We start from the raw sequence: 26,216 nt of genomic DNA, 5'->3' as shown, positions 1-26,216 counted from the left end.
CCTTTCTTTATGTAGTAGCAGACACCTCGACTTTTAACTCCTTCACGAAGTACATGTAACACTCCTTTCTTACCAGATTTACCAAATTTATTAGTATTATTTATTTGTCAATACTTTGATCAAGTTAACTTTTGCCCAGCTGACTTTCAGAATGATTTTTAAGAATTGAATTTAAAATATTTAATTAAAATGACTTTGAAGCCTAGGTGGGGGAACTTTCAGATTACAAAGGTGTAATAGGTAACAGTGACAAAGTTTGGGATGATGAGATTGGATTAAAAGGGGCATTTTAAAAAAAGAACCAACCTAATAAATGATTTTTTTAAAAGATTTATTTTTATTTATTCGTACAGAACTGGGGTACAGGCCAGAGATGCGGAGGGTGAGAGGATGCACCTGGGACAGAGTGGGGAGCAGAACAGGCAGATTGATGAAGTACACTGCTGAGGGGAGCAGTGGGCGAGTCAGGAGAGGTCTGCCACGCCATGTGGATGTCCTCCGGGGCAGGCGGGAATCGAACTGATGCGGAAGTGACTCAAGCTTCTTAATGTAGTGCTTTAACCCGCTGTGCCACCAGGGAGGGCCCATAAATGATTTTTTAAAAAAATTTTGTCTTCATGAAAGAATTAGTTGAGGGCTTCTTTATTGTTTTTCAGGTGATTTTTTGGATCATTTGTTTTTTTTTTTTTTTTTTTTTTTTTTTTTTTTTAAAAAAAAATGTTTGTCATGGATGGAGCTGGAAGGGATTATGCTAAGTGAAATAAGTTCAGAAGGGGAAAAGAAAAACATCAAATGGTTTCACTAATAGGTAGAAGATAGGAAAATCAAACTAAGGACTAGGAAAAAGATAAAACTTGCAAACTGACCATAGATTTGACCCATATATTAGTGGAGGGGGAGGGAAAGTGGTCAGAAAAGGAGAGAGAAAAGTACAAGGGTCTGTGGTGATGGTTCAGGGATGCTATGGTGGCTGGAGAACTACAGGAACTACACCTGAAAGGAGAAACCAAATATTGTACAAAAATAAGCAATGATGTAAGAAAATAAATTTTTAAATTAAAAATAAATGCTATTGGGAACTGTGCTGGAAAAATGTGAATAAGGTGTAGTGCACACTTTTGGTCTTCAGGATAGTGAATACATTTCAACAGTGGTTTCACAGTTGAAGGCAAGGGTGACTTTGAGGTGGGCTTAGGAATGGAATTGGTCAGGAAAGCCTTAAAGAGGCCAGAAATGCTGGTCTTTGAAGCAGGTGAGCTGCAGCTTGCAAGGCAAATGATAATGGTTGTAGGGCATTCCAAAGAGTTCACTCCTAGACAGGCTACCTAGGTTTAAAAGGTTCTGATATTTATATTGTATTCTTAGGCAATTGTGTATTTGTTTTCACATTTGTAAAATGGGGAGAATAACTGCATTGATTTTGTAGGGTTGGATAAAATGAATATACAGAAGACATTTAAAACAGTGCCTGGTATATACTAAACAATTGGAGCTTAAGTTTTCATGTTATTCTAGAGATCTAGGGTATAGAGTTGGTAGGCTATTGGGGTTTTATTGAATGTGTTAAAAAAAAAAAAATTGAACAAGGGCTCTCCCTGGTGGCACAACGGGTTAAAGCACAGCATTTTGAAGCTCTCAGAAGCCACTGCAGCAAGAGTTTGATCCTTGGCCAGGGACCTGACCCACATGGCGTGGCAGACCTCTCCTGACCCGCCCACTTCTCCCCTCAGCAGTGTATTTCAGTAGATCTGCCCACTCTGTCTCTGGTGAAACATCTGGCCTGTACCCCAGTTCTATAAGCAAAAATAAATCTTAAAAAAAAAAAATGAACAAGAGCAGTTATTCTTAGTCACCTGGGGATTTAAAATGTGTTGTTATTAGGTCCCACCTTAGACTGATTTAATAAACATCACTGGTGATTCTAAAGTTCAGTAGGGATGAGAGCTACTAGCATAGAACAATTTCCAGGCTTCTGGCTTGGGCGACAGGTGATGGTGTCATTTACTAGGATAAAAAGCAACTTCAAAGAAAAGATGTTGCTTTTAACATACCACTTGGACTTTCAACATTTGCATGCTTTAGCTTTCTGTAACTAAGGAATATCTTTTAAATACTGGTTTCTGGCCCTCCCTGGTGGCACAGTGGGTTAAAGCACTGCACTAAGAAGCTTAAGCCACTTCTGCATGAGTTCGAACCCCACCTGCCCCGGAAGTGACCACATGGCGCGGCAGACCTCTCCTGACCCGCCCACTGCTCCCCTCAGCAGTGTACTTCGTCTATCTGCCTGTTCTGCTTCCCACTCTGTCTCTGGTGAATCCTTTTGCCCTCCGCATCTCTGGCCTGTACCCCCGTTCTGTATGAATAAATAAATCTGTAAAAAAAAAAAATACTGGTTTCTGAACTGGGTATCATAAATGACCAGGACTATATGACTTTAGTGTTTTCGTGTGTGCACTTTATATGTTTGAATTTCTCGGTGCATATTATCTGCTGCTGTTTCTTCTCTTTGGACTTAATTAACCACCTTTCAGTGTACCCTGTAATTTACATATTTATTAGGTTTGTTTGACTCTCTTTTAAACTTTCTTGTTGATTGCTCCCTACTCCCCTCACCTAGCCTCCTCCAGCCATCAGTACTTCTAGAATGCAAGTTCATCCGAGCACTGATCTTTAATGTTTTTGTTCATCAGTCCTGAATTCCTGGTACTAGTGTATAATACATATTTTATGAATGAATGAATGCATGCGTGCATGCATGAATGAATGATTTTGTTTCTTTACAGATTCCTGACTCTGCTCCAGAGTAAATGAGTTGTTGTGGACCAGATTTTCAGAGATATCCATGAAAACTATTTTTTTCCTGTATTTAATTTATAAACACGGAAAACATTTTTATTTGCAAATGTTATAAGAATATAGTTGAGCAAATACTTCTCAATACATCTTAACAGTGAAAACTTTTTGTTTTGGTAGGAACCACCAAAGCCACCTCTAAATAATTTTAAAGTGGGGATGAAACTGGAAGCTATAGATAGAAAAAATCCGTATCTCATCTGCCCTGCAACGATTGGAGATGTTAAAGGAGATGAAGTTAATATCACATTCGATGGCTGGAGTGGAGCGTTTGATTACTGGTGCAAGTATGATTGTCGAGATATTTTTCCAGTCGGGTGGTGTCGCCTAACAGGAGATGTATTACAGCCACCGGGAACTAATGGTAAGCCAATAAGTAATCACATGTTCTTTTCTTTTATTGAAGTTATCTCACTGTAATTGGCATGTACTTGTGAAAGTCTGTGTATTCTCTGGCTACTACCTTGGTTAATGGCAGAACAGCCCTACTCACTACTCTTTTTTTCAGGAGCCCTTCACTCTTCAAGGATAGCTGCTGGATATAGAATTCTAGGTTGACAGTTCTTTTCTCACAGCACTTGAAAGAATGCCTTGTTACTTTATTCTGACCTTCATAGTTTCTAATGAGACGTTTGCTGTTACTGGAATTGTTTCTTCCCTATAGGTTTCTGTTATGATTATGGATATGTTTTTCCTTATTCATCTGTTTCCTGTATGATTTATCTGTTTTTGTGGTTGCATCAGGTGTCTATACATCTTGAACTGTTACAATTTCTTAGTCAGTTGAACCTTCTGCAGTAACCCTCTATCTATGGTAACTTTTTTTTTTTTAATCATAAAGTGCTTTATCTTTTATGTAGCTATATCAGCTTTTGTTTGGTCAGTATTCTTGTTCTCACTCTCTTACTTTCACTGTTAATGTTCAATTTTTAGCTAGCCTTCTCTAAAAAGATGCATTTCTTGCAGAGAGTTGGATTTTGATTTTTTTTTTTTGCCAGTCAGCCATTTGTTTTATAACTGGAGCTTTTAATCTGTTTATATTTACTATAGTTACAGATATAATCATCCTACTTTTTCTATGATTTATTTTCCTCTGGTGTTCTTTTTGGATTTTTTTTTCTCATTTAATTTCTCCCCTCTTCTTATTTGAAAATTTTACACTATATTTTCTGTTCTTTTAAAACTTTAGTAAACATGCTTTCTTTTATTTTGATAAAGTTGGATTATATCATTTTACTTGTTGTAGAGGTTATAGACTGTGCTTTCTTAACTTTAATGGAAGTCTAAAATTCATATCTTTACTCTTCTGTACAAAGACAATAAAGGGGACTTAGGATACTCTACCCATTTATCCCCTTCAAATTTATGTTATTGTGGTATATTTTTATTATCTTTTTTGTAATCTTACAAGCCATTATTCTGTTTATGTGGTCAATATTTGTTGTGCTTCACCAATATATTTGACATGTTTTTTGTTTCTTACTCCTTTTTAGCATCTCAAACCTTACATCTGGAATTAATTTTCTTCTCTCTGGGATAAAGTGGCACACACTACTAGTTTATGTTTATCTAAATATATTATTACTTCAACTTCATCTTAGACATTTTCTTTGAGTGTAGAATTCTAGGTTGACAACTGTTTTCTTTTAGCACATTGAAAGTATCATTTTTTGCCTTTTGGTTTCTGTTACTGAGAATTGCGAACTTTTCTTTTGACTGTAATCAATCTTTTTTTTTTTCTCTCTGTCTACCTTAATATTTTCACATCATTTTTAGTGTTTTACAGTTTCAGTCTAATACTTCTAGACATGGGTTTCATTTAATCTTGATATTCTTACAAACCATGCATACACAAAGAATAAGTGGTATATTCATTGTAAAAAACGTGAAATGTTTGATGTTAAATTTAACTGTTTTATCAATAGTAGAGATTTCAAATCGTGCAAGTAATTTGGTGTTGTGAAACACTTTTGGTGACTGCTTTTTGAATATAAATAATCCAGGTCATGTTGAAATAGAATTTGGAACCAGGTGAATAGAAATAAAGATGTGTCCATTGGCACACATTGAGTAGAAACTACCTCAAATTCTGAATTTTAATCTTCCCATGCTGGTGATATGCAGTACTGATAATGGCTAGCAGTAATTAGCAACAGTTCCCAGCCAACCATGCCCTTTAATTCAATAAATTACTCGAGATATTCAAAACTTTATAAAATGGACTTTGTGTTAGATGATTTTGCCCAACTGTAAATTAATATGAGTTTTCTGAGTATGTTGAAAGTAGGTGAGGCTCAGCCATTAGTTATATAAATGTGTTTTCAGCATATACTTCCCATTTATTGTGGGCTTATGTGCATGTAACTTCAACTGTAAGTCGAGGAAAATCTATACTTTGACATAATTAGCAATTTTAGTTTGAAAAAGGATACTTTGCATATTCTTTCTTAGGTACTTTTTTTATAATGTACCTAAGAAAGTTTTTATGTGTTCCCATGTATCCCTATAAAGTAAATATTTATTTCTATGTTTTATTGTATCATGATTATACCATACTTTATTTGGCAAAGATGATAGATGATATGATGAATAGACCTTTGTATACCTATGTTTATATAGCATAAATTTGCTGGGTCAAGGGTTATATTTCTAAGCCTGTCAAATGGTCTTTCAGAAAAATTCACACATTTCCACTCCTCTCAGAGGTGGGTGAAGGTGAAGATTTTTTCCCTCCGATATCTTGATTTTGTTATTTAAAAAAATTTTCCAGTTTAAAAGATGTTAATTTAAAAATTTTCACTTCTTACATTACTATGAATGAAAAGGTTGAATCTTTTTCTTTCCATGTATTTTGACTTTGGTATTGTTTAGAATTTTTTCTCTAGTCACCTTTTCCATTTCTTCTTAGCGTGTTCCTTGTTGATTTGTTTGAATACTTCATTTGTGGCGCATAACAACCTTTTGTCAAAGAAGTAAAAACTTTCTTCAGTCATTTGCTTTCAACTGTTATGACCTTTGAAAAAGTACAGATAGAGTAAAAGTATTGACTTGAATATTAAATAAGGGACTTGGAGTTAAATAATTTCAGAAGACATAAGTAATATTAAACGCTATAAAATTTTAAAATAACATTATTTTGAATATTTCTTAGACATTTTGGAAATAACATTGGGGTAACCCCACCAGGTATTACCACCAGAGTGCATCTACCACCATCTCACCCATACCATTATGCCTTCCTCCCTTCCTGTTTTTTTCCTCCCCCATCCTCTTTTTTAGTACTTTTGTTATGGTATAAATGAAATACTTGGAAATGTTGTCAAGCATATTACTGTCTCAAAAGCCATGAAATTTAAAATAGCTGATATATGAGAGCTTGGAGCAGATGTTTTTGCTTTTGCAAATGAGATGACTATTATGATGCAAAGAATTACATTGAAAAGCAAACAAATAAATGTCCTTTCTCTGTTTTAAGTATTTCAGTTAAATAAATGCAATAATTGTAAGCAGAGCCTGGAGGTTCTTTCTTGCTTCTGTTTCTGTGATATATTTTAACAAGTTCTCTTGAGACTATTAAAATCTTTTGGTTTTTAGGACATGTGGTCCAGTGGGGATAAGTTTGTCTACAGATGGAATGGATTGGCAGTTAGATTTTGCCTGTCTTCTCATTTCTTTCCAGGTTCTCTGACCCAAGGTAACCTTTGGTTCTTCTTTAAAGGCAGGCTTGAAGGAAGTTTGAGCCAGGTGACTGATGATCACTGCCTATACAGGACACAGACAATATGCGAATTACTTTAGCAGTCCTATTAGTCCCCTCCTCCCACTCATCCTCTTCTCCCCCTCTTCCCCCCCTTAAACCAACAAATGCAAATAGCTTCATTCCCATTTGCTAGAAATTCAGACTTGCTTCAGCAACATGGGCTTTGTTGTTGACTCGTTTTCTTCAGAAAAGCAGTTTTATTTCTGGTAAAGGAGAAAGACTTATCAAGTGGAACCTAAATCTCCTTAATGGTAAATACTGCAAGTACTCTTTCTTTGGAATATTTCTAAAGGTAGGATTTACCCCAAAAGTTTCTTGATGTTGTAGTTGAAGTGTGGTTAAACAGAAATTCATTGTCTGCTTTGTTAGCTTTCTTATACTGAGTATCTCAGCAATTTGTTATCTCAAAAAAATTTAAATTTTTTATAAGTAATATTTACTGAAATTGTTGGTATTGTTATTTGATTATTTAGTTCTAAAAGTTGTTTTATGGTACAAAGAAAAGTTGATCTTTGGTTATTTTTTACAATAAAAGAGGAATAACCCTGTTGTAAGTACAACATGATCATTTAAATCTCCAATTTGTAATGAAAAGTATTGTGGATTTTTTTCACTAGTTTTGAGAATGATGTGATTTTTTTTGTACTGCTATTATGTGAGGCTTACTGAAAGTATTTTAATGATACAAAAATGTGGATAATATTTTACTAATTAAATACTGTATCAAAACATTTAGTGTGTAGCTATGCTTGCAGCTTTTTTTTTTTAAAACAGCATAATAGAAGTCAGTTTTTTTTTTTTTAGAAGGTAGTCATTAGAAAAAGGTTGCTATGGTTTAAAAATTGAGTGATTTTTAAAAACTCAGTGTTGTTAGATGAAATATGATTTGACCTAAAACAACTGAAGTTGCTTCTTGTGAACTTTTCTGAAAACATTATAGGTTATGGGAATTGTCTTCTTTAATAATGTCATTGTCACAGAAGTCTTGTGTTCTTTAGAAATGAGCAGATATGAATATCAGTTTTGAAATTAAAGTCTTCATGGGAAGTTCTCCCAGTGAAACTGAAAAGGGTAGTTTACAAAACATCTATGATACGCAAATAGAAAAGAAACAAATGTATTTTTAAATCAGGATTTTTAAAACCCTTCTAACTTATTTTTAATTGTAGCATAATTGACAAAACCTTAATGAATTCTAATTGTGATTTTTAACTTATTACATTTTAATGGTTTCTATTCTAGACTGAATACTTCTGAGCTATAATTATATGTAACAGGGTAAGAAAACATGTACATTTTACTAGTTCTGTTTTCTTAGTTTAATTTAGCATGTATGCCATGAAAAAAATTCTGTCATTTAGCTATGGAGATAAGCAACTTTAACTGGACCATTATATTTTGTTTAAGTTAGAAAGCTGTCCTTTATTTTTATATATTCATTTATTTTAGAGACTGTCATTTAACTTTTCAGTTGTGTTTGGGAAATTTTTTCTAGTAACATTTTCCCAATTTTCAATATCTTAAGACAGACTATTCTTTACAAATTTTATTGGTTGTATGAAGAGTTTCTTCTCTCTTTTTTAATCTGTTTATCTTAGATCTCCATACCATGTTTTGAAATGGAGGAAGGGGAGCGAATCAAAGCTACAGATCCTTTCATTATATTTTGTTTTGTTCTTGGCCAGACACAGTTTTTAAAAGCTTCTAGGAAAGGCATAGTCAGACACAGTTTTTAAAAGCTTCTAGGAAAGACATAGTAAACACTATCTAAGTGGGGATAATCTGTCAGACTCCAAAAGCAAGCTTTTCAAAATGAAATCTTTACTTTTCTGAGTCAATGATTTTTTATGTGAAGTATTATATATTATTTATTATGTGAGATATATATTTAAGGTATTTTTTTAAATACTTTAAAACTGTGATTCTTGGTGTTGAGAGGGAAAACTTTTATAGGTTATCAAGGAAACTAAGCAAGGATAGAGGACCTAAAGCAGCAGGGCTAGACTTCTAAACATTCTTGACACCAACCAGGCCAAACAAAATATTTCTGCCTGGTAAATGAGCAGAGAAATGGGGCAGAGTACTCAGAACAGGTAACTTGGTGCCAAGCCCAACAAAGGTTAAAATGTGTAAAGACAATTCTGAAAAACTTGCTTTCTAAAATGTAAATCTTTTTCATACAAAAGAAATCAATATTTTTTTCTTAATTTGCTCATATGTAGGCGTATACCGTGCATGAAAGAAAGAATAACTTGTTGTTAAAGAATATTATGTGTGTATATATATACACATATATTTTAAATAATATAATAGTTTATTTTTACATCATTTTACCATCTCAGTTGTAGTCCCTGTGGGCTTCCCATCACCAAATCACCCGTGTGCCATCACCATAGTCCAGTGCATTTCCTCCCCACCCCCACTGTTTTTGATCCCATTCCCCACTCTACCCCCATAAAAAGTCTCTGGTATATAGCTGTTCATTATTATTATTATTATTTTCTAGCCTGGTCTGCTATGAGTGAAACCATCTGGTATTTTTCCTTTTCTTTCTGGTTTACTTCACTAAGCATGATCTTTTCCAGCTTCATCCATGTTGCTGCAAAAGGCATGTGTTTGTTTGTTTGTTTGTTTATTGGTTGCTGAGTAATATTCCATTGTGTATATGTACCACATCTTTTTAATCCAGTCATCCACTTTTGAGCATTTGGGTTGTTTCCATGTCTTTCCAATTGTAAATAAAGCAGCAATAAACATGGGGGTGCAGGTATAAAGAGTATTATATTTTAAGGTAATCTTTGAAACTGTAGCTCAACTATTTTTTCTCAGGATTTATTAATTTCAAATGCCAAATTTCACATTTTTAAATGTCCAAATTTTTAGATCACACATACTTCATTACATTTGCCATGTTCCACAAATTACTGTTTTATTTGTTATTACCTAATTTTAAAAATTTATATAAAAGATACTAGTTTGGGAGTATATATAACGTTGCCTTTCATATTAAAAATATTTTTCATTCAGGAGGTATCTTTGAGGCTCTCCTATATATGCCTAGGTTCTGTCCTAAGCCAGCCTGGTATAAGATTTTATATTCTTATTTATTTAATTTATGTATCTTTTTATATTGTTCATTTTAAGATAATGTTTACTTCCTTAATCCTCCATGGTGTAAGATTATAAACTCAGATCTAGAGCCAGTGTTTTTCCTTTTCTTAATGCAGTGTGTTCAGAGGTAGAAAAAAGACTGGGAAAATGAATAGATTGGTTAATGGAATGAAGATTTACTTAGTTTTAGTAACTAGGAAGAGTTAATTTAGTAACCCGGGGAAAGGATTTCTTTAAAACAGTTTAGGGGCCTCCCTGGTGTTGCAAGGGGTTGAAGCACAGCACTATGAGTCTGTCCACAGCCGCTGCAGCACAAGTTCGATCCCCGGCCAGGGAGGTGACCCACAAGGGGCAGCAGACCTCCTGTCTCGCCTGTTGCTCCCCTCAGCAGTGTATTTCTGTTAATCCGATCTGCTTCTTCTGCTCTCCACTCTTGTCTCTAGTGAATCCCTTCACCTCTGGCCTGTACCCCAATTCTTGTATGCAAAAATAAATCTTTAAAATAAAAACATGTTTGGGAGAAGAGAAGCTTATTTATTATAGGGGTTAAGGAGAACTAGAACAGTAAAGAAATTAAAGTATCAAGTATAGATGATTGTTCTTGGTATTTTGCTAGTGAATAGAAGGAAGATTCATATAAGTTTTTGAATGCATACTAGGCTCTAGAAGAGGTAACTTGAAAATGAGAGCTATATGAGGGCTACAAGAGAGAGCAAGCAAGGAGTTCAGAATCAGGTGCTTACATACATGACGAGAGAGGAAATCACTGATACAGTTGTCTCGGGAACCAAAGAAGCGAGTTATGGGACATAAGTAAAAGGAGATTGGGCTTAGAAGTAGAGAGAAAACGAAGAGCAAGAGGTGAAAATGAATGAAAAGAACAGTATTTAAAGACGGAGAAATCGCATGATTTTGGTCACTCTCAAAAGTTAAAAGTCTTTAATCTCGTTAGGTTGGAGGTGGGGTCCTTGGCTGAATGTACTAGAGTAACAGGGAGACAGGAACTCAAATAGGAAAAACTTTGTGTCGGAAACATATTTGGAAATAAGTGAATTGCAGCAGTGGCACCCCAATTGAGGTTAGTGTAGATTGTGTAGTGATCAATACTATCCTAATGTTCTGCAGCAGGAGTTCACAAAACTATAGCTTGTGGCTTATATCTGTCCTGTGTATCTTGTGAGCTAACAGTGGTTTTACATTCATAAATCAACCAAGCAAAGAGAGAAGGAAGAATGTATGACAGAGGCTGTAGCTTTCCAACACTAAAATACTCACTATCTGGCCCCTAACAGAAAAGAATTGCTAACTGCTGACCTTTGTGCTCTAACTTAGGATCAGAGAAAGAAAATGATAGTGTGATTAAGAGGTGGGAGCTAACATGCTTGACATGATCAGAGATCAAGTGGATGATGAAGTAAGGGGTATTAATGTTGGAGGGGTGCTGGTGGAGGTGGACATTGGGTGCAGATTGATTAGAAGTAAAGTGAAAACAGAAAAAAGTGAACAGATTAGACAAAAGAGTTGGGCATGTAGATAGGGCCCATAAAATAATGAAAAGCATGGCCAGTTGGTATGAAGCAAAAATGACTGTTAAGGAAGTTGGAGATAGAGAATGGGGCTGGTTATCTTAGAAGAGTTCTAGAAATTACTAACAACAACTATTTTGGGGGAGAGCTGAAGTCTCTACTGATGAAGTCAGGATGATAAAGCATAGGAAGTACGATGGTTACGCTCCTGAAGATGATGACAGGGAGACTACATAAGAAATAATGTGATTTAGGTTGTTAGAGATATTGAAGAAAGTGGAAGTGAGCCTGGAGTATAAAGAAGATAACAGTAAAGGGGTAAAAAGAAACTGGGATAAGTAGGTAAACTTCTATAAGGAGGAGGTTAAATGGTTCCGTTTGCCCTGGCAGCTGAGGAAAAATAGTTCTCTCCTCATAGCTTATAAGTGAGAGAAGGTAGATAAAAAGGCAAAAAGGCTGCAGGGAAGATGTGGTTTTCTCTGTAAAAAGTCAGATTTATACATAACATTTGAAGATGGTAGAATCAAAGTGGTGGATGGGCCTCAATTTTAAGATGAAGCCCTCAAAATAAAAGTACTTGATTTCAGCATAGATGTATAAATCTCTTCCTCTAAAGACTTTTTGTGTTATACTTCTTACTATGTAAAAATGCATTTTTGAAATAGTGAAATCATTAAGGGATTTATGCTAAAAAAAATCTTTTACTTAACCATGAACATAGACAAAAATAATTTGGCAGGTGACTTCATTTGAAATATTAAAAAACTTTGTATTTGGTTACCAAGTAACTAGTAGATACCGATAATTTGGGTTGATAGTGTTCCTTTTATGACAACATTAATGTAGAGTCTATATTGTAGTACTTGAAGCTTTTTTATTAGATGTATATGTGGAAAAATGATGTACTTTAGCCATTCAAAAAAATGGGACTTCCCCTAGCCTCTGAAAGACAAAGTAGGAGAGATTAGTAGTTGCTTTGCTTTGTTTTCTATATTGATGGAGAAAATGATTCCTACATGTGGCACAATTAGATAGTATTTTCTGAAGAAAAGAGTTCTATGCTAACAACTAAAAATAAGAGAAGTTGACAAAAGAAAATTTGAATGTACTATGTTTGTAGTTACTGATTCAATATAAATAAGCATCTTTACTTTTTTTCTGGAGAATCAGGTTGTTTTGTAATAATGTGAAATCTTAAATGCCTTAAATTTATTTTAAATGGTACTTTTAATGAATAACCTTTGGACATGCTTTTTTTTTTACTTAAAGATATTTATGCATACAGAACTGGGGTACAGACCAGAGGTGCAGGGGCGGTGAGAGGATTCACCAGAGAGAGTAAGGAGCAGAACAGGCAGATTGACGAAGTACACTGCTGAGGGGAGCAGCGGGCAGTCAGCAGAGGTCTGCCACGCCATGTGGATCTCTTCCAGGGCCGGGAATCGAACTCAGCACTGAGGCTGCTGCCGCCAGCTTGCAGAGCTGTGTCCTAACCCATTGTGCTACCAGGAAGGGCCTGGACATGCTTTTAGGGATTGATTTTTTTAAAAAAGATTTATTTATTTATGTATACAGAACTTTATTTATGCATACAGGCCAGAGGTGCAGAGGCAAGAGAAGATCCACCAGAGACAGAGTGGGGAGCAGAACTGGCAGATCGACAAAGTACACTGCTTAGGGGAGCAAAGGGCAAGACAGGAGAGGTCTGCTGCACCATGTGGGTCACCTCCAGGGGCAGGGATCAAGCATACTGAAACAGCTGTGGCTAGCTTGCAGTGCTGTGTTTTAATCTGGGAGGGAGGGCCTTTAAGTATTGATATAAACTTCTTTTGAGTCATAGGAAGATAGTACCTTGACTATATAATATATTTAATTTTAATTTTGTCTTTCCCCCCCCTCAGTTTCCATTACCAAGAATATAGCCAAAGCAACCCAGCGTTCAATGCAGACTTCACAGAAAACTGCTGTAATATTACCAACACAGCAGATCAAGAAATCAGGTCGGGCTAAACCACCAGTCCCCAAGAAGAGAGCTTCTGTTAAAAATCCCACCCCAAGGAAAAGAGGGACAACTTCAGGAAGAAAGGTGAGTTGTATATCCTAGTAATTTGTATTATTGATTTCTGTAGTGCTTATTAATTGTAATTTATGGGAATTTACTAAAAATGTGGTGAAGCCCTTTAGGAATATACCAAGATTATAGTCCCTTTATGGCTTATAACCATTAAGATTTGGTATTTCTTTTATTGGGTAGGCAAAATTTTGAATAGTGTTTACCTTCTTTAGCACCACATACAAAGTACTTATGTACATGTAGATAGGTTCAGACAGTTTGTTTTAAACTCAATATGTGTTAAAAACCATGTGAAGTAAATTTTACTATACATAAATTATACCTCAATAATCCAGGGCAGAGAAGGAGAAATCAGTGTGATAAATTCAATGAAACTGGAGTCATATTCTACTGAACTGATTCACCCAAATAAAACAACTCTTCAAGCCTGGGAATAATAGAAAAGGCTGTTACTTGAAGAGACTGGAGAGTGAATAGAAGCAGATATAATGTGGTGGGGAAAGAGGTTACATACAGCAAGAGGAGTGTTATGCGAACTTATGTATTTGGCCTAAGTACTCCCCAGGAATGAGGGTGAACTACAGACATTTTTAATACAACCATACTAAGAGAATTTATCATTCATTGACAGACAAGCCTTATAAGAAATGATAAAGGCAGTCTATCTCTGGGTAAATGAAAATGACTTTCATTTTTTTCTTATTAATTTCTTTATAATGTGACTATTTAAAACAATTATAATGTAGTCTTCTGGGATTTATAGCAGTGTAGTATATAGAATAATTGTAGTATAAAGGCTTGGGTTAGAAAACATAGATCTGTATCATTGCCAGGCTTCAGCATTTTATGTGAAGTGGTACAGTATTAATTTTATATGTTATTGTATGTTGTAATTCCCAGGACATGTTATAAAAACACAAGTGCAAAAAGTACTGCTAAAAAGCCAATAGGGAAATTAAAATTAATTTCTAAGGAATATTGAAGTAATCAAAGAAAGACCAGAAAGGAGAAACAGGAATAAAGCACTCAGACCCAAATATATTGATAATTACTTTAAAAATCAGTGAATGAAACTCTCCAATTGGAAGACAGATTATCAAAAGGGATTTTTAAGTTCTAAATGTACTCTGATTAGATCTACACTCAACTATATATAAAAATGTGTTAGAACCGAATTGTTTCAACAGTATTAAACATTTCTGAGGTCTGCTATCTGATATCAATATATATAACATTTCTGCGTCGATTCAACTAATGCTTGCAGTATGGAGCAAAATGACTATCATTTTAATTTAAAAACAATACTAGCATTTTTATTTTAAAAAGCATTTAGAATTTATAAAATACAAATCAGAAATTGATAAAATTGAATACATTTCAAATATAAAGCCATAAACTAAGAAATCAAACACTGTTCTAATATAAGTCATTAGCAAATGAAATTTTTTCAATTAAAAATAAACAATATGAAGAATTAATAAAATTTAAAGGGAAGTAATATTGTAAATCCACTTTTAAATATACCAAGGTCATTGTTGCATATTGTAATGCATATTTTCTAGCTGCTGAAAGTCTGTGATTAGTTGATAACATGTTAAAGATAAAATCCCAGATAGTTTGTTGTGAATCTTTTATTTTCAAATAACTTCAGTGCTAACTTCACAGTTTTGAAGAGACCTTTTGAATATATTAATATGGTGGTGGGAAAGGGGGACAGATAACTATACTTTTGTATAAACTCTTTGTTTCAAAGGACAAAGGAATTTTTCAGTTCTATTTCTCTAGCTTCATTGTTTCATCATGAAAAGATGGAGATTCTCATGCAATTACCCACATTCATGGTTATGTAGAAAGTCTTTGAACTAGTATGAGAATTAATTTTGCAGTAGAGCCTTTCCTTTGTCAATACTCATTTCTCCACCTTAAGGATTCTATGGGTATAGCGGCACTCTATCCATAAAAATCTACCTTTATTCACGTTGCGGTCTTAATACAAATGTACTATTGATATCTTGTTAAATCTTAAAGAATTTGGATTTTAGAATTTTAAAATACCGAAAGAACAGTAATATGCCAACACAAGAATTGTATTTCAATACTTAAAAACATGATTTATTAGAATACTGTGAACCCAAATGACAGTTATTGATTTTTTACCCTATTAGAAAGAAAAAAATAATAATAGAAATTAGAGCCAACATCTATTTTCAATCCTCACAACAATTCTATGACATAGGATTATTAAACTAATAAGACAATTATGCTAACAATTTTGAAAAGAAAATTTAGAACTTTAATAGCCTTTCTTAACTAGGATTCTTTTTTAAATGAAATACCATTATTTTACATCCTAGTTGGTTTTTCCACACTATACGATTTCTCTCCTCAGGTGTGGTCACTTAGCTTTCCCATCACCAAACATACCCATATTCCTCTACTATTGTCCATTGTGTTCTCTGACCCATTTCTACCCCTTTCTCTTTCTTCCTGAATGCCTCAGATCCTTAGTCAGCTTTCCAGGGTTTGTTTTAATGTTTGTCTTTGTCTTACCCTGTGGTTGGTTTCTCTACAGTCCATTCTTTAAATCAATCAGTTCTTGTGTTTAGCTTAGCATATAGTTTCTGTTCCCTTAAAAATACCAATAGATGCCAGATAGATGATAGAAAGAAATTTAGCTGATTTTTATAAATTGAGTGTTATAACTTAGTCTTATTAGATAAAGGATATTAGAAAATATGAGTATATTAATTTAGCTTCCTGAGGTCGACCAACTACAATCAGGGAACAAGTCTGCCTGTATAGGAACCTGGGCCATCTGTGCTCTAGAACTAGATCAGAAGAGCTCAACCTTATCTGTGGATTTATAAGCAGATCTTTAGTATCAATTCAGACTAATCACTCTTGTCAGATGGAGGTATGCAAGTATTTTCTCCCTATCAGTAGTGTGTCTTCATTTTGGTCACTGTCTCTTTCACTGTACACTGTTTAATGTAGTCCCAGTTGTTTATGTTCATCTTTGTTTTCCTTGTTTGGAGGTGAATCCACAAAAATGTTCTAAAGTTTTTGTACAGTCAGTTTAAATGAATAAAGAAAAATCCAGCAAAACTGAATGCTAACCCTGTTTCTCCCCCCCCCCTTTGTTCCTGATTTTAAATATCTTCTTTTACCTTTTTTAGGCACAAGAGCCATTTCTCTGATATTGGAGAACCATAAAAGGTTGCTCCAAGAAAATCGCAAGAGTTGATCTAAAACACTGGTGATGTTTAACAATACCCAGAAGATTTTTGGTTCTTTCTTACATATAATAGATTTTGTGTTGTACTCTAGAAAACCACTTGTAATTTTGTGACAATTATCATATGTAATATGGAAAAATGCCAGTTATGTACACCTGATCTTTGCCAGATGAGTGGCTGCTTTCTACATAAAAACACTGTTCTTTGATCTTGAGTCAGTGATACCAGTAATTTTCTGACGACCTTATTATCTAGAACTTTTAAAAGGTAATATCTATATTGCTCTTTTTTGTTTGTTAATAGGAAAAGCCTTTTCCTGCCTTTTGTTCCACCTCTTCAGCTTCTATAAGTGCATTAGCCAGAGAACGTGGCTTTTCATATGATAAGAATATCTCTTCTGGAATGTGTAAAATAGTGATGTCTACAGGTAAGTTAGTATTTTTAAAGAGCATAAAATTACTAAGCTTACATTCCATGCTATTCTCAATGTCTTTGAAGTCCTGGAAATAAAGAAGAAGGAAAATAAAATAAATATTTCTTTTAGCATGTTTCACATTAAAGTTTTCTGAAATGGTAGTTGTTCATTTACTATTCAGTAAAACAGCATGCTGATTCAACTCACTTGAAGACTCAGTATCCTTAATTTTTTTAATCTTAGTAAGATTTATAAAATTTCTACATTATTGTCAGCTCTATTCTTATTTCCCTTCATAATGTGTCTTTTGACTTACATGTATTTTTTAAAGTCCCTCCCAATCTTTTAAAAATGCCTCTGAAAATCTGAGCAGATTCTTGTCTGTCAAAGAGCATGATGACTAAATTGTTCTTTGTTATTTGAAGAGAGTGAAACAAAACAGGCCTAGACTAATCAATGTCTTTCATTTATCAACTTCTGCATGTTTCCTTACTCCTTTCCTATATTTTAAAGCATGTTCTCTTATTTCCTTTCCTAGGTGGTCTATTGCTTCCTAATAGGCTTTTTTTATTCTAAGGAGAATATTTATTTTTAAATTGTTTGAGCGAAACCCTGCATGTATATAAAGAACAGTTTTATTTTCTTAGCGTTATGAGAAAAATTTCTTTAGGTTACTAAAACTTTCTGTAACATATAAAATTATTTGGTTACTTTAGAAAATATAATGGAGGTGCAATATTGGTGATTTAAAATAAATTTAGTCCAAAAAGGAGTTTATTGACATGACCAGTTTTAAAAGAAAATTCTTAACACTATGTATAGCTAGAAGGTAAAAACATCAGCTTAATTTTTTTTTACCATCTTATATAATGTGGGGAAATGTGTAAAGAATTATTTTATGATGCCACTAAAATGTCTGTAGTTTTTATTATCAATTTGGGGAAAATTCTAGACAATGGAATAAACAGAACCATTTCTTTCCATGTTAATATCTTCACACAATGTGAAACATACATATACATTCTTATTTTTAGGTAACAGAAACCATCTATGAACTATAATTAAGTTCTCTTTGAAGCATGGATAGTGAGATATAGTAATTATATAGTGCTTATTTTCCTTTTTAACCAATTTCATTGTTTGTATCTATATACACATTTTCCCTCAAGTGTGTGTCTATATAAACAAAAATGGAGACTGTGGTCCTCACTTGGACCAGAAGAAAATCCAGCAGCTGCCTGACCACTTTGGCCCTGGCCCAGTTAATGTGGTTCTTCGGCGGACTGTGCAGGCCTGTGTGGATTGTGCCTTTCAAAGTAAGACTGTTTTTGGATTTCTTAAGCCAGATCATCGTGGAGGAGAAGTGATAACTGGTATGTCATCTAATCTTTTAGTCACCTTTTTTTCCAAATTTGGTTTTAGGTTTTGAGAAGGCAAGGATTTTATTATACATACACACACATACATATAATTTTATAATATTTATATTGAGAGATACTATAAAGTGAAGTAAAAGGTATGTATAAGTTGTTATTTTGTTAAGGTCACTATAGACAAAGTCCCTATCTTGATAATATTTTGATTACTTTAGAAAGCAGACTGATCTGTAAAAAGCTCTAGATAAAGTGTACTCAAGAAATAATTGAGAAATAGCATACAACTAATTTTCATGTTTATGTGATCTACGTTTCAGAATGCTGTTACCGGTCCAGGCTATTGTGTTTGAATGAGAGGAACTTTTATAATTTAAAATTATTTCTTTAGAAATTACAAAAACTACAAATCAGACTCAAATATTTTTCATAAATTGATGGGGTTTTTTTGATGTTGTAGTTCTCATCTTTTTGTGATATAATTCTGACATCTTTCTCCTTGCTCTGCCTAAAAGCTACCTTTGATGGGGAAACTCATTCCATCCAGCTCCCTCCGGTGAATAGTGCATCATTTGCGCTTCGCTTTCTTGAGACCTTGTGCCACAACCTGCAGTGTGATAACCTTTTGAGTAGCCAGCCTTTTAGCTCTTACAGAGGTAATACCCATAGCCTTGCAGAACATGATAAAAATAAATCAGGTGAGAGAAAATATATTTTTTATTCTCTGCTAAATTTAAGATGAACCTTTTATAATTATCTTGAAAATCTCATGTAATTCAGTATGTTTTAATCTCACTGTACTCCTCAAAGTAAACATTTTAGTCACAGTGCACTAGTTAGACACATACATAATTGTTTTGTTCATTGAAAGTGGGAAATTAATATTTTTTGTATTCATAATGAATTGTGTTCTTTGTCTTTTTATTATCTAGAAAACTTACTATTTATATATTTTTGTATTTAAACATTATATAAGCTATTTATATTTGTTATATGTCTATAATACATAGAATTCTTTATTCTGGATACAAGTTCCATATCAGATATATACGTCACAGAAATTTTTTTCCCACTCTGTAGGTTGTCTTTCTTTCTTTCGTGAAGTTATTCTTTGAAACATAAACATTTTTAATTTTAAGTCCAGTTTATTTTTTTCTTTTGTTTCTTATACTTTTGGTGTCATTTCTTAAAAAACATTGCTTAATATAAGTACACAATGATTCCTGTGTTTTCTCTTAAAAATTTTGTAGTTTCATCTTACATTTATTTAGGTCATTGACTATTTTGATTGAATTAATGTTTCTGTATGTTGTGAGGTAGGGGTCCAATTTCATCCTTTCACATGTGCATATGCAGTTGTTTCAGTCCATTTATTGAAAAGAATACTTTGTTGGCAGCTTTGTCAGAAATCACTTGAATGTATATAGGATTATTTCTGGACTTTGACTTCTGTATGTCTATCTTCATGGCAGGACCACACTGTCTTGATTACTGTAGGTTTTTGTAGTACGTTTTAAAATTGAAAAATGAGTTACAATTTTGCCTTTTTAAAGCTTTGTTTTGGCTGTTGTGGATGTTCTACATTTATATGAATTTTAGAATCAGCTTATTAATTTCTGCCGTTAGTATTTGAATTGGAATTGTGTTGAAGCTGTCTATCAATATGGGGATTCTTAATAATCCTGAGTCCACCAGTCCACAAACATGAGGTATCTTTCCACTTATTTAGATCTAGTTTGCTCAGCTATGCTTTATAGTTTTCAGAGTGCATACCTGGTATTTCTTTTGATAAATTGATCCTTAAACATTTTATTCTTTTTCATGCTTTTGTAAATGGGATTGTTTTCTTAATTTTTGGATTATCATTTTAAATATCTAGAAATATAGCTGAGTCTTTGTGTAGTAATTTCAGTGTTTGGGTGTCCTGAAGAGACAGTTTCTATTGACTGATTTTTTTTTCTGTATATGGGCCATTCTCATCTATTTCTTGGCATGTCTCCAAATTTCTTAATTTAAAACTGACACTTTAAAATAGTATAGTGCAGCAACTCTGAAAATCAGATTCTCTTTCCCTTGATAGGATTTGTTGTTGTTTGTTGTGCTGTTTGTGTGTTTGAGTGAGTTTTCCCGGACTAATTTTTGTTCAGTGTGTCTACCGAAGTTTGCTCAGTTAACTTAGTGGTCATCTGGAAACTGTAGTAGGCATTTTTGAAATCTGCGTTGTGCCGAGGCTCAAGGTAAAAAAGAAACGAAAGATTATGGCCTTCTCAGGTTTTCCAGAGCTTATATCCAACCCTTCACTTGCATGTTGCCTTCTTTATTCCCAGAAGTCTCTCAGTGCTTTCAAAGGCCCCTAGGGGGCATGTCTGCTTCTTCTTTTTTAAATGTAGCAAATTTACCTTTCTTTCTAGGATAGCTTCCATTTATTTATTTTTTTTGTGTGTTATACTTGACTTACAACAATATATTAGCTTTAGGAGCACAGCATAATGTTTCAACATTTGAATACATTGTGAAATGATAATCACCTTCGGTCTATTTCCCATCTCTTCTCTTACCATTTTCAAAATAGTAATACAGTATTATTGCCTGTAGACTCCATGCTGCATATTACAGTCCCATGACTGGCAAACTTTTATTTCTTGATCATCATCCAACTTCTAAACATTTTTACCAGCTTTTTGCCAGCCCCAGCAGGTAACACTTCTTCAGGCAGCATCTCCAATGCCTTGAAGATAGAACTTTGTACACAGTGGGCTCTGACTCAGGTCAAATAAAACAAGATCTGAGATTGGAGACTAAATGAGCTATAAGATTGGTCAGATAGTGGCTGTTCTCTAGGGATGGGACTTACGGAGACCTCTAAATCCATTTCTCTCATTCCAGTGACTTCTAAGATGCTAGTTTTCATAGCTACCAAAGTAGTAAAGGTGCTGGTATGCAAGACTGCTTCAGGACTGGTTTGAGAAAGATGGTATTGGGGGAAGCTAATTTATTGTTCTGAGATTCTGCCATTTTTTGTAATAAATATTTTTTGGATTGTTGTACTTCTTTAAATGTCCAGAGTTTTGATCAAGTTAATTTTACCAGTATTTTTAATTATCTTTATAAAGGAGTAGATTATCAGAAGTCTCTCTTTCAGCCATCCTGGAAATATTTTTCTGTGATGACTTTTAAAGTAATTTGTAAATTATCTGGGATTTTTTAGTTATCTCTGCAGGAAACATTTCATACCTTATTTACTCTGATACCTGTAAGCAGAAATCAAGAACCAGTTTTATGTTTGTGTCATTCCCAAGAAAGTACACCAGCTTCATAAACTTGTAAAGAAAGCACTAGAAATATTAAAAGTAAAAGATAAGTAAAGACTTTCTGATCTTACTTAGAATCTGAGTAAATGTAGACCTGTAGAAAACTGTACTTTAGTATTTGAAATGTCTGTATTATTTAATGAGTATGAAAAAAATGAATAAATTTCTTTCCTTGGGATTTAAATATCCTAATTGTAGGAATAGGTATTTGCTTAAAATAGTGCGTGATTAAAAATAAAATCAAGCAGTAAGAGCTCTTATACTCATTAGTCATCAGTCAGTAACTGGGTGGCAAACAGTTGTTCTTGAGGTGGTTTTGAGAGCCATGCCTGCTCCCTAGTCATTTTCAGCCAGATGGAGTTTGACTTCGGTATTTTCTCATTGCAATCTTTTTCCTAGAAGTCTATTATTAGATTCTTTAGATTTCTATTATGCTTTAGCTTTTCTTTTAGTTGGAGGTTTAACCAAGATACAGGCTGATTTAGGGTGTAACTGATAATTTGAGATGTCTTTACTTGTAGGATCATGCCTTAAAGAGTGGTCCTTTAGGTAGAAATACATTTGATTGACTAAATAAATAGTAGAATTGTTGTAAGGTAGCCCTAGGCCAGGATTGTTGTTTATAAAATGGGATATTGTTTTTTAGGTCTTCTCTGAATTCTTAATTTTTCTTGTTCATGGGAGCAATTTTCCTAGGCCTTTTTAGACACCTTTTAATCGGTTGCCTCATTGCTTTCTGAGGTATCTAGAGAAATGTGATAATGCCAGAATAAAGGAAACCTAGATATATCCCTTTGGAAATGCGGTTAGCTCTTGAATATGATGTTGCCTGCCATATTTAATCAGATGAAACAAACTTGTTATTTATAAACAAATAATTAATAGTTGATGAAGTTATAATAGGCAGAGGGTTTAGAAAGAAGTGTTTCATGCTGATAAGAAACTATTTGAGTTTATTAATTAGTTGTAACAGACATCTTTTATTTGAAAACAGTAAAAGAAGATGTAGAAAACAAAAGCATCAAACGACCTTCTGAGCAACCTCCACCTTATATTATTCCGCTCTCTCCTAAACTACCCAAAACAATGGTGCAAGCCACTAAAGGTAAACAGTATTTACACATCAGGATTGGGGAGAAAAATTTCTCCACTTAAGTGTACTCTTAGGTGGTCTTGTTGGGGGTGCATTTGCCCACATCTGTTTGGAAATGAGGCTGCTGCTTTGGTAGTTTTATCAAACTCTTCATTTTCTTCAGAACTGCTTCATTGTCATTTATCCTTAGATTAAAAAAAAATTAGTGATATTTTCTATTAAGCTTTGTATTGCTGAAAGCTGATTAAAAAAAAAAGGGATAGGAAAACTTAGTGCCTTTCTCCAGTGAAAGTTTTAAGTACTGAAGTTGTTAGCAAATACTATAAATCAGATGTGTGATCATATTAGAACAAATAGTTGTAAATAACTGTTTTCCTCAAAATCAGTGCTTTAGTGAGATGTTCATAACCTTGGTGGCAAGACTGGTATAGCTCTGTTGTCATGGGAAATACAGGAGATGCCATGGAATCAATTTGGATTTTAGGACAGTGTTCAGTACTATAAACACCAAGAAGGGAATGGCCATGTACTTTGTTTTAGGTGCTTGTTTGCGGTTCAGTTTTAGCACAGTTTAAGTGAATTGTTGGAAACTAGGAGATGTTTTATCTTTTATTAGTATCTGAGCTGTCATTCTGTTAAAGGTAACCCGCCTTTGGGGCCCTCCCTGGTGGCACAACCGGTTAAAGCACAGCGCTATGAAGCTGTCCACACCTGCTGCAGCACAAGTTTGGTTCCTGGCCAGGGGGTTGACCCACATGGCTTGGCAGACCTCTCCTGACCCACCTGCTACTCCCCTCAGCAGTGTATTTCAGTACATCTACCTGTTCTTTCCCCACTCTCACCCTCTACACCTCTGGCCTACACCCCACTTCTTGTGTGCATAAATAAATAAATATATATATTTTTAAAGGTAACCCCCTTTGTATTTTTTTCTTATAGAAGAACCATTGTCTTCTGAGGGCAGTAGCATGCCCAAATTGGAGAAGCTTCCTGACGATTCTAAGACTCCACCACTAAATCCAGCAAGTTCTTTGAATCCTGTCTGCAGAATTCCTATGAGCATGTCTACTGTAGTCTTGAAGAATTTTTCTCAAAGTATGCCAGGCATCTCAAGCTCAGCACTGGTGGGGACCACATCATCTACCAAGAGTAGTCACCATGAAGTGAAATTCCAAGTACAGAGGAAAAATGAAGGTATATTTAAAAATTGTGATTCTCAATCAGTGTGTTTGTCTTCCCCCCTAAGGTTTCTATAGCAATAATATCCCCTAAGAGTATATCACATTGGAGAAAGTACCAGAATTAAAGAGGTCATGTCTTTGCCTTCACATCACTGTCAAGACCAAGCCCCTGGATACTACAGTCCATGGCATCACTGATTTCTGGGGGATCACTAACCATTAGAGATAGAGATGTCTCAGATCAGTTGTAATTAATTATTGGGTGTTGTCGGGATTCAGAAATCTCCCATGACACTGAGGCTTAGAAATACACACTCCCTCTTTCTGACATATGCTCTCTCATCTTTCTTGAGACTTTTGTCCCCAACCTATGTGTGGCTCTCAGACCTGGGCTCTAGTATTGCTGTATCCATCTAGTATTGCTGTCTCCATATCCTCAATCTTTCTGACCTATCAGAAAGACATGAAATATGTAAACAAGACAGCTTCTTGTTGCCATTTAGAGGAGCCAGAAAAGCATTCCCTGTGCAAATATAGCTATTACCCTTTCAGATATTTAAGGGTGAGGGAAAGGTAAAGGAGAAATAACTTTTTTGTCCTTTTTTTTCCCAGATAGGAATCTAGGCAAAGTTGGGGAATGAAGGGAGTAGGAAACAAGTTATCTCCCTTGCCTTTTATCATGGATATTATTGATGGGCAACTATACTGAATACATGCTGTGGTGGACATTTGATTCGCTCCCATTGCCTAGTCCCTGTGCATATTGTCTCTGCTTTTAGAATTATGCTATTTGCAGAGTTTGAAGAAAGATGTTTATTCCATGAGAGCATAGTCTACCCTGAATTTTTAGATACTTTCCCAAAATAATGAGCTTTTGAAGGCAGGCTTTTTCAAAGGATCTTAAAAGGTTATGTCTAATGTTGAATATCTCATTTCCACATGCCTAACACTACCATGCCAAAGTATCCTAGGTTGCGGTCCTTCTAGTCCTTCTAGAAAGGCTAATAGTAATAACATTGCCTACTAGTTATTCACGTAATAGTAAGAGAAAACATCATCCTCACAGTACTTGCCAGGCACGTAATATTATGTAGAATTATGCATTTAATCTTTACATTTCCTTGAGATATAGGTGCTGGTAAGCATTTTCAGGTGAGAAATCTGATAAATATTTTCTACGGTCCCCTAAGTAGAATGTGACTGGGCCAGTCCTTGAGCCTCAGGTGCTCTGTTCCAGGACTGTATTCTTAACTGCCGTGTTGCCTATATTTCTTAAAAAAGGTATTTCTAAAGAAGGGGTTTTCATTTGGAAACTATCTAGAGGTGTTGTTACTATTACTTTCTTTATGGTATTGGATATGTTACTTAAAATTGAGTATACCCCTGTTTGCTGGTGATAGTCACACAAAACCCCTGCCCTGTCACATTATTTGAATGAAAGAATTTTTTGGTTTTTACTATAGGAAAGAAATAAAAAACATAATTTGCAATGAAATCAGGTCACTTTCATTTTATTAATTTCATAAATACTTACTAATAACACTAGTGTATATAAGACAAAGCCATGTGTAATGTTTGCAGCCTTCTCTGATTTTGAAGGTATGGGTCTGATCAAATTATTTTTTTATAATAGATTAAAATTAGAAGATCTTGTAGCTTTATTTTAATATGAAACCAAAGTATCTTTATATGTATTTTATCTGTAGTGATCTGTAAAACTTGTTAAATGTTTTCAAAAGATAACTATACCAGATTCTGAAGGCAGAAACACCCCTCAAAGTCAAATCAATTTATAAGTATGATTAGTGTTGCCAGTACTTTTTAAATAAATTTAGTCTCTGAGTTAAACATGACTTTTCTGTCTAAATTGTTAGGATGCCTTAAGTTATAAAGCATGTTCTATGCCATCATTTTTATTTGGGTTGATATAGCCCAACAGTATTTCTTGGCAGATGAGAACAACATTTTTATATTTGACAAGTGGAAAAAAGAATATATCTCACATAAAAGTTTCAGTATTGAAAAAAATAAAATTCTCAACTACACACAAAAAGTCAACCATTGTCTCATTCTTTTTTTCTTCTGTTTTTCTTTGCCCTTTCCTTGGTAGATACTGAGAAAGCTCCTAAAGAAGCCAGTGCCTAGGAGCCTCCCTGGTGGCGCAGGGGTGGGTTAAAGTCTTAGTGCTGTCAAGCTATCGCCAGCCACTGAGGCATTAATTCGATCCCTGGCCAGGGAGATGACCCACAGGGTGAAGCAGACCTCTCCTGTCTTGCCCACTGC

The 26,216-nt window shown here is 34.4% G+C and overlaps 1 protein-coding gene across 1 annotated transcript in view; it reads left to right on the top strand.

Moving 5' to 3' along the window:
* SCML2 (sex comb on midleg-like 2 (Drosophila)) overlaps nt 1-26,216 on the top strand; it is a 60,903-nt gene that overhangs the window by 32,199 nt on the left and 2,488 nt on the right. Inside the window, exons 7-13 of the mRNA XM_004689892.2 lie at nt 2,974-3,217; nt 13,152-13,336; nt 16,864-16,987; nt 18,145-18,348; nt 18,864-19,046; nt 22,654-22,764; nt 23,692-23,946. Coding sequence (XP_004689949.1) covers nt 2,974-3,217; nt 13,152-13,336; nt 16,864-16,987; nt 18,145-18,348; nt 18,864-19,046; nt 22,654-22,764; nt 23,692-23,946 — 1,306 coding nt within the window. The remainder of the gene's footprint in view (nt 1-2,973; nt 3,218-13,151; nt 13,337-16,863; nt 16,988-18,144; nt 18,349-18,863; nt 19,047-22,653; nt 22,765-23,691; nt 23,947-26,216) is intronic.

This window comes from Condylura cristata, unplaced genomic scaffold (genome assembly GCF_000260355.1).
Source record: "Condylura cristata isolate star-nosed mole 26May11 unplaced genomic scaffold, ConCri1.0 scaffold00027, whole genome shotgun sequence".
NCBI classification, from domain to species: domain Eukaryota; kingdom Metazoa; phylum Chordata; class Mammalia; order Eulipotyphla; family Talpidae; genus Condylura; species Condylura cristata.
Note: the sequence above shows the minus strand (reverse complement) of the source record. Positions and strands in the feature narration are given on the sequence as shown.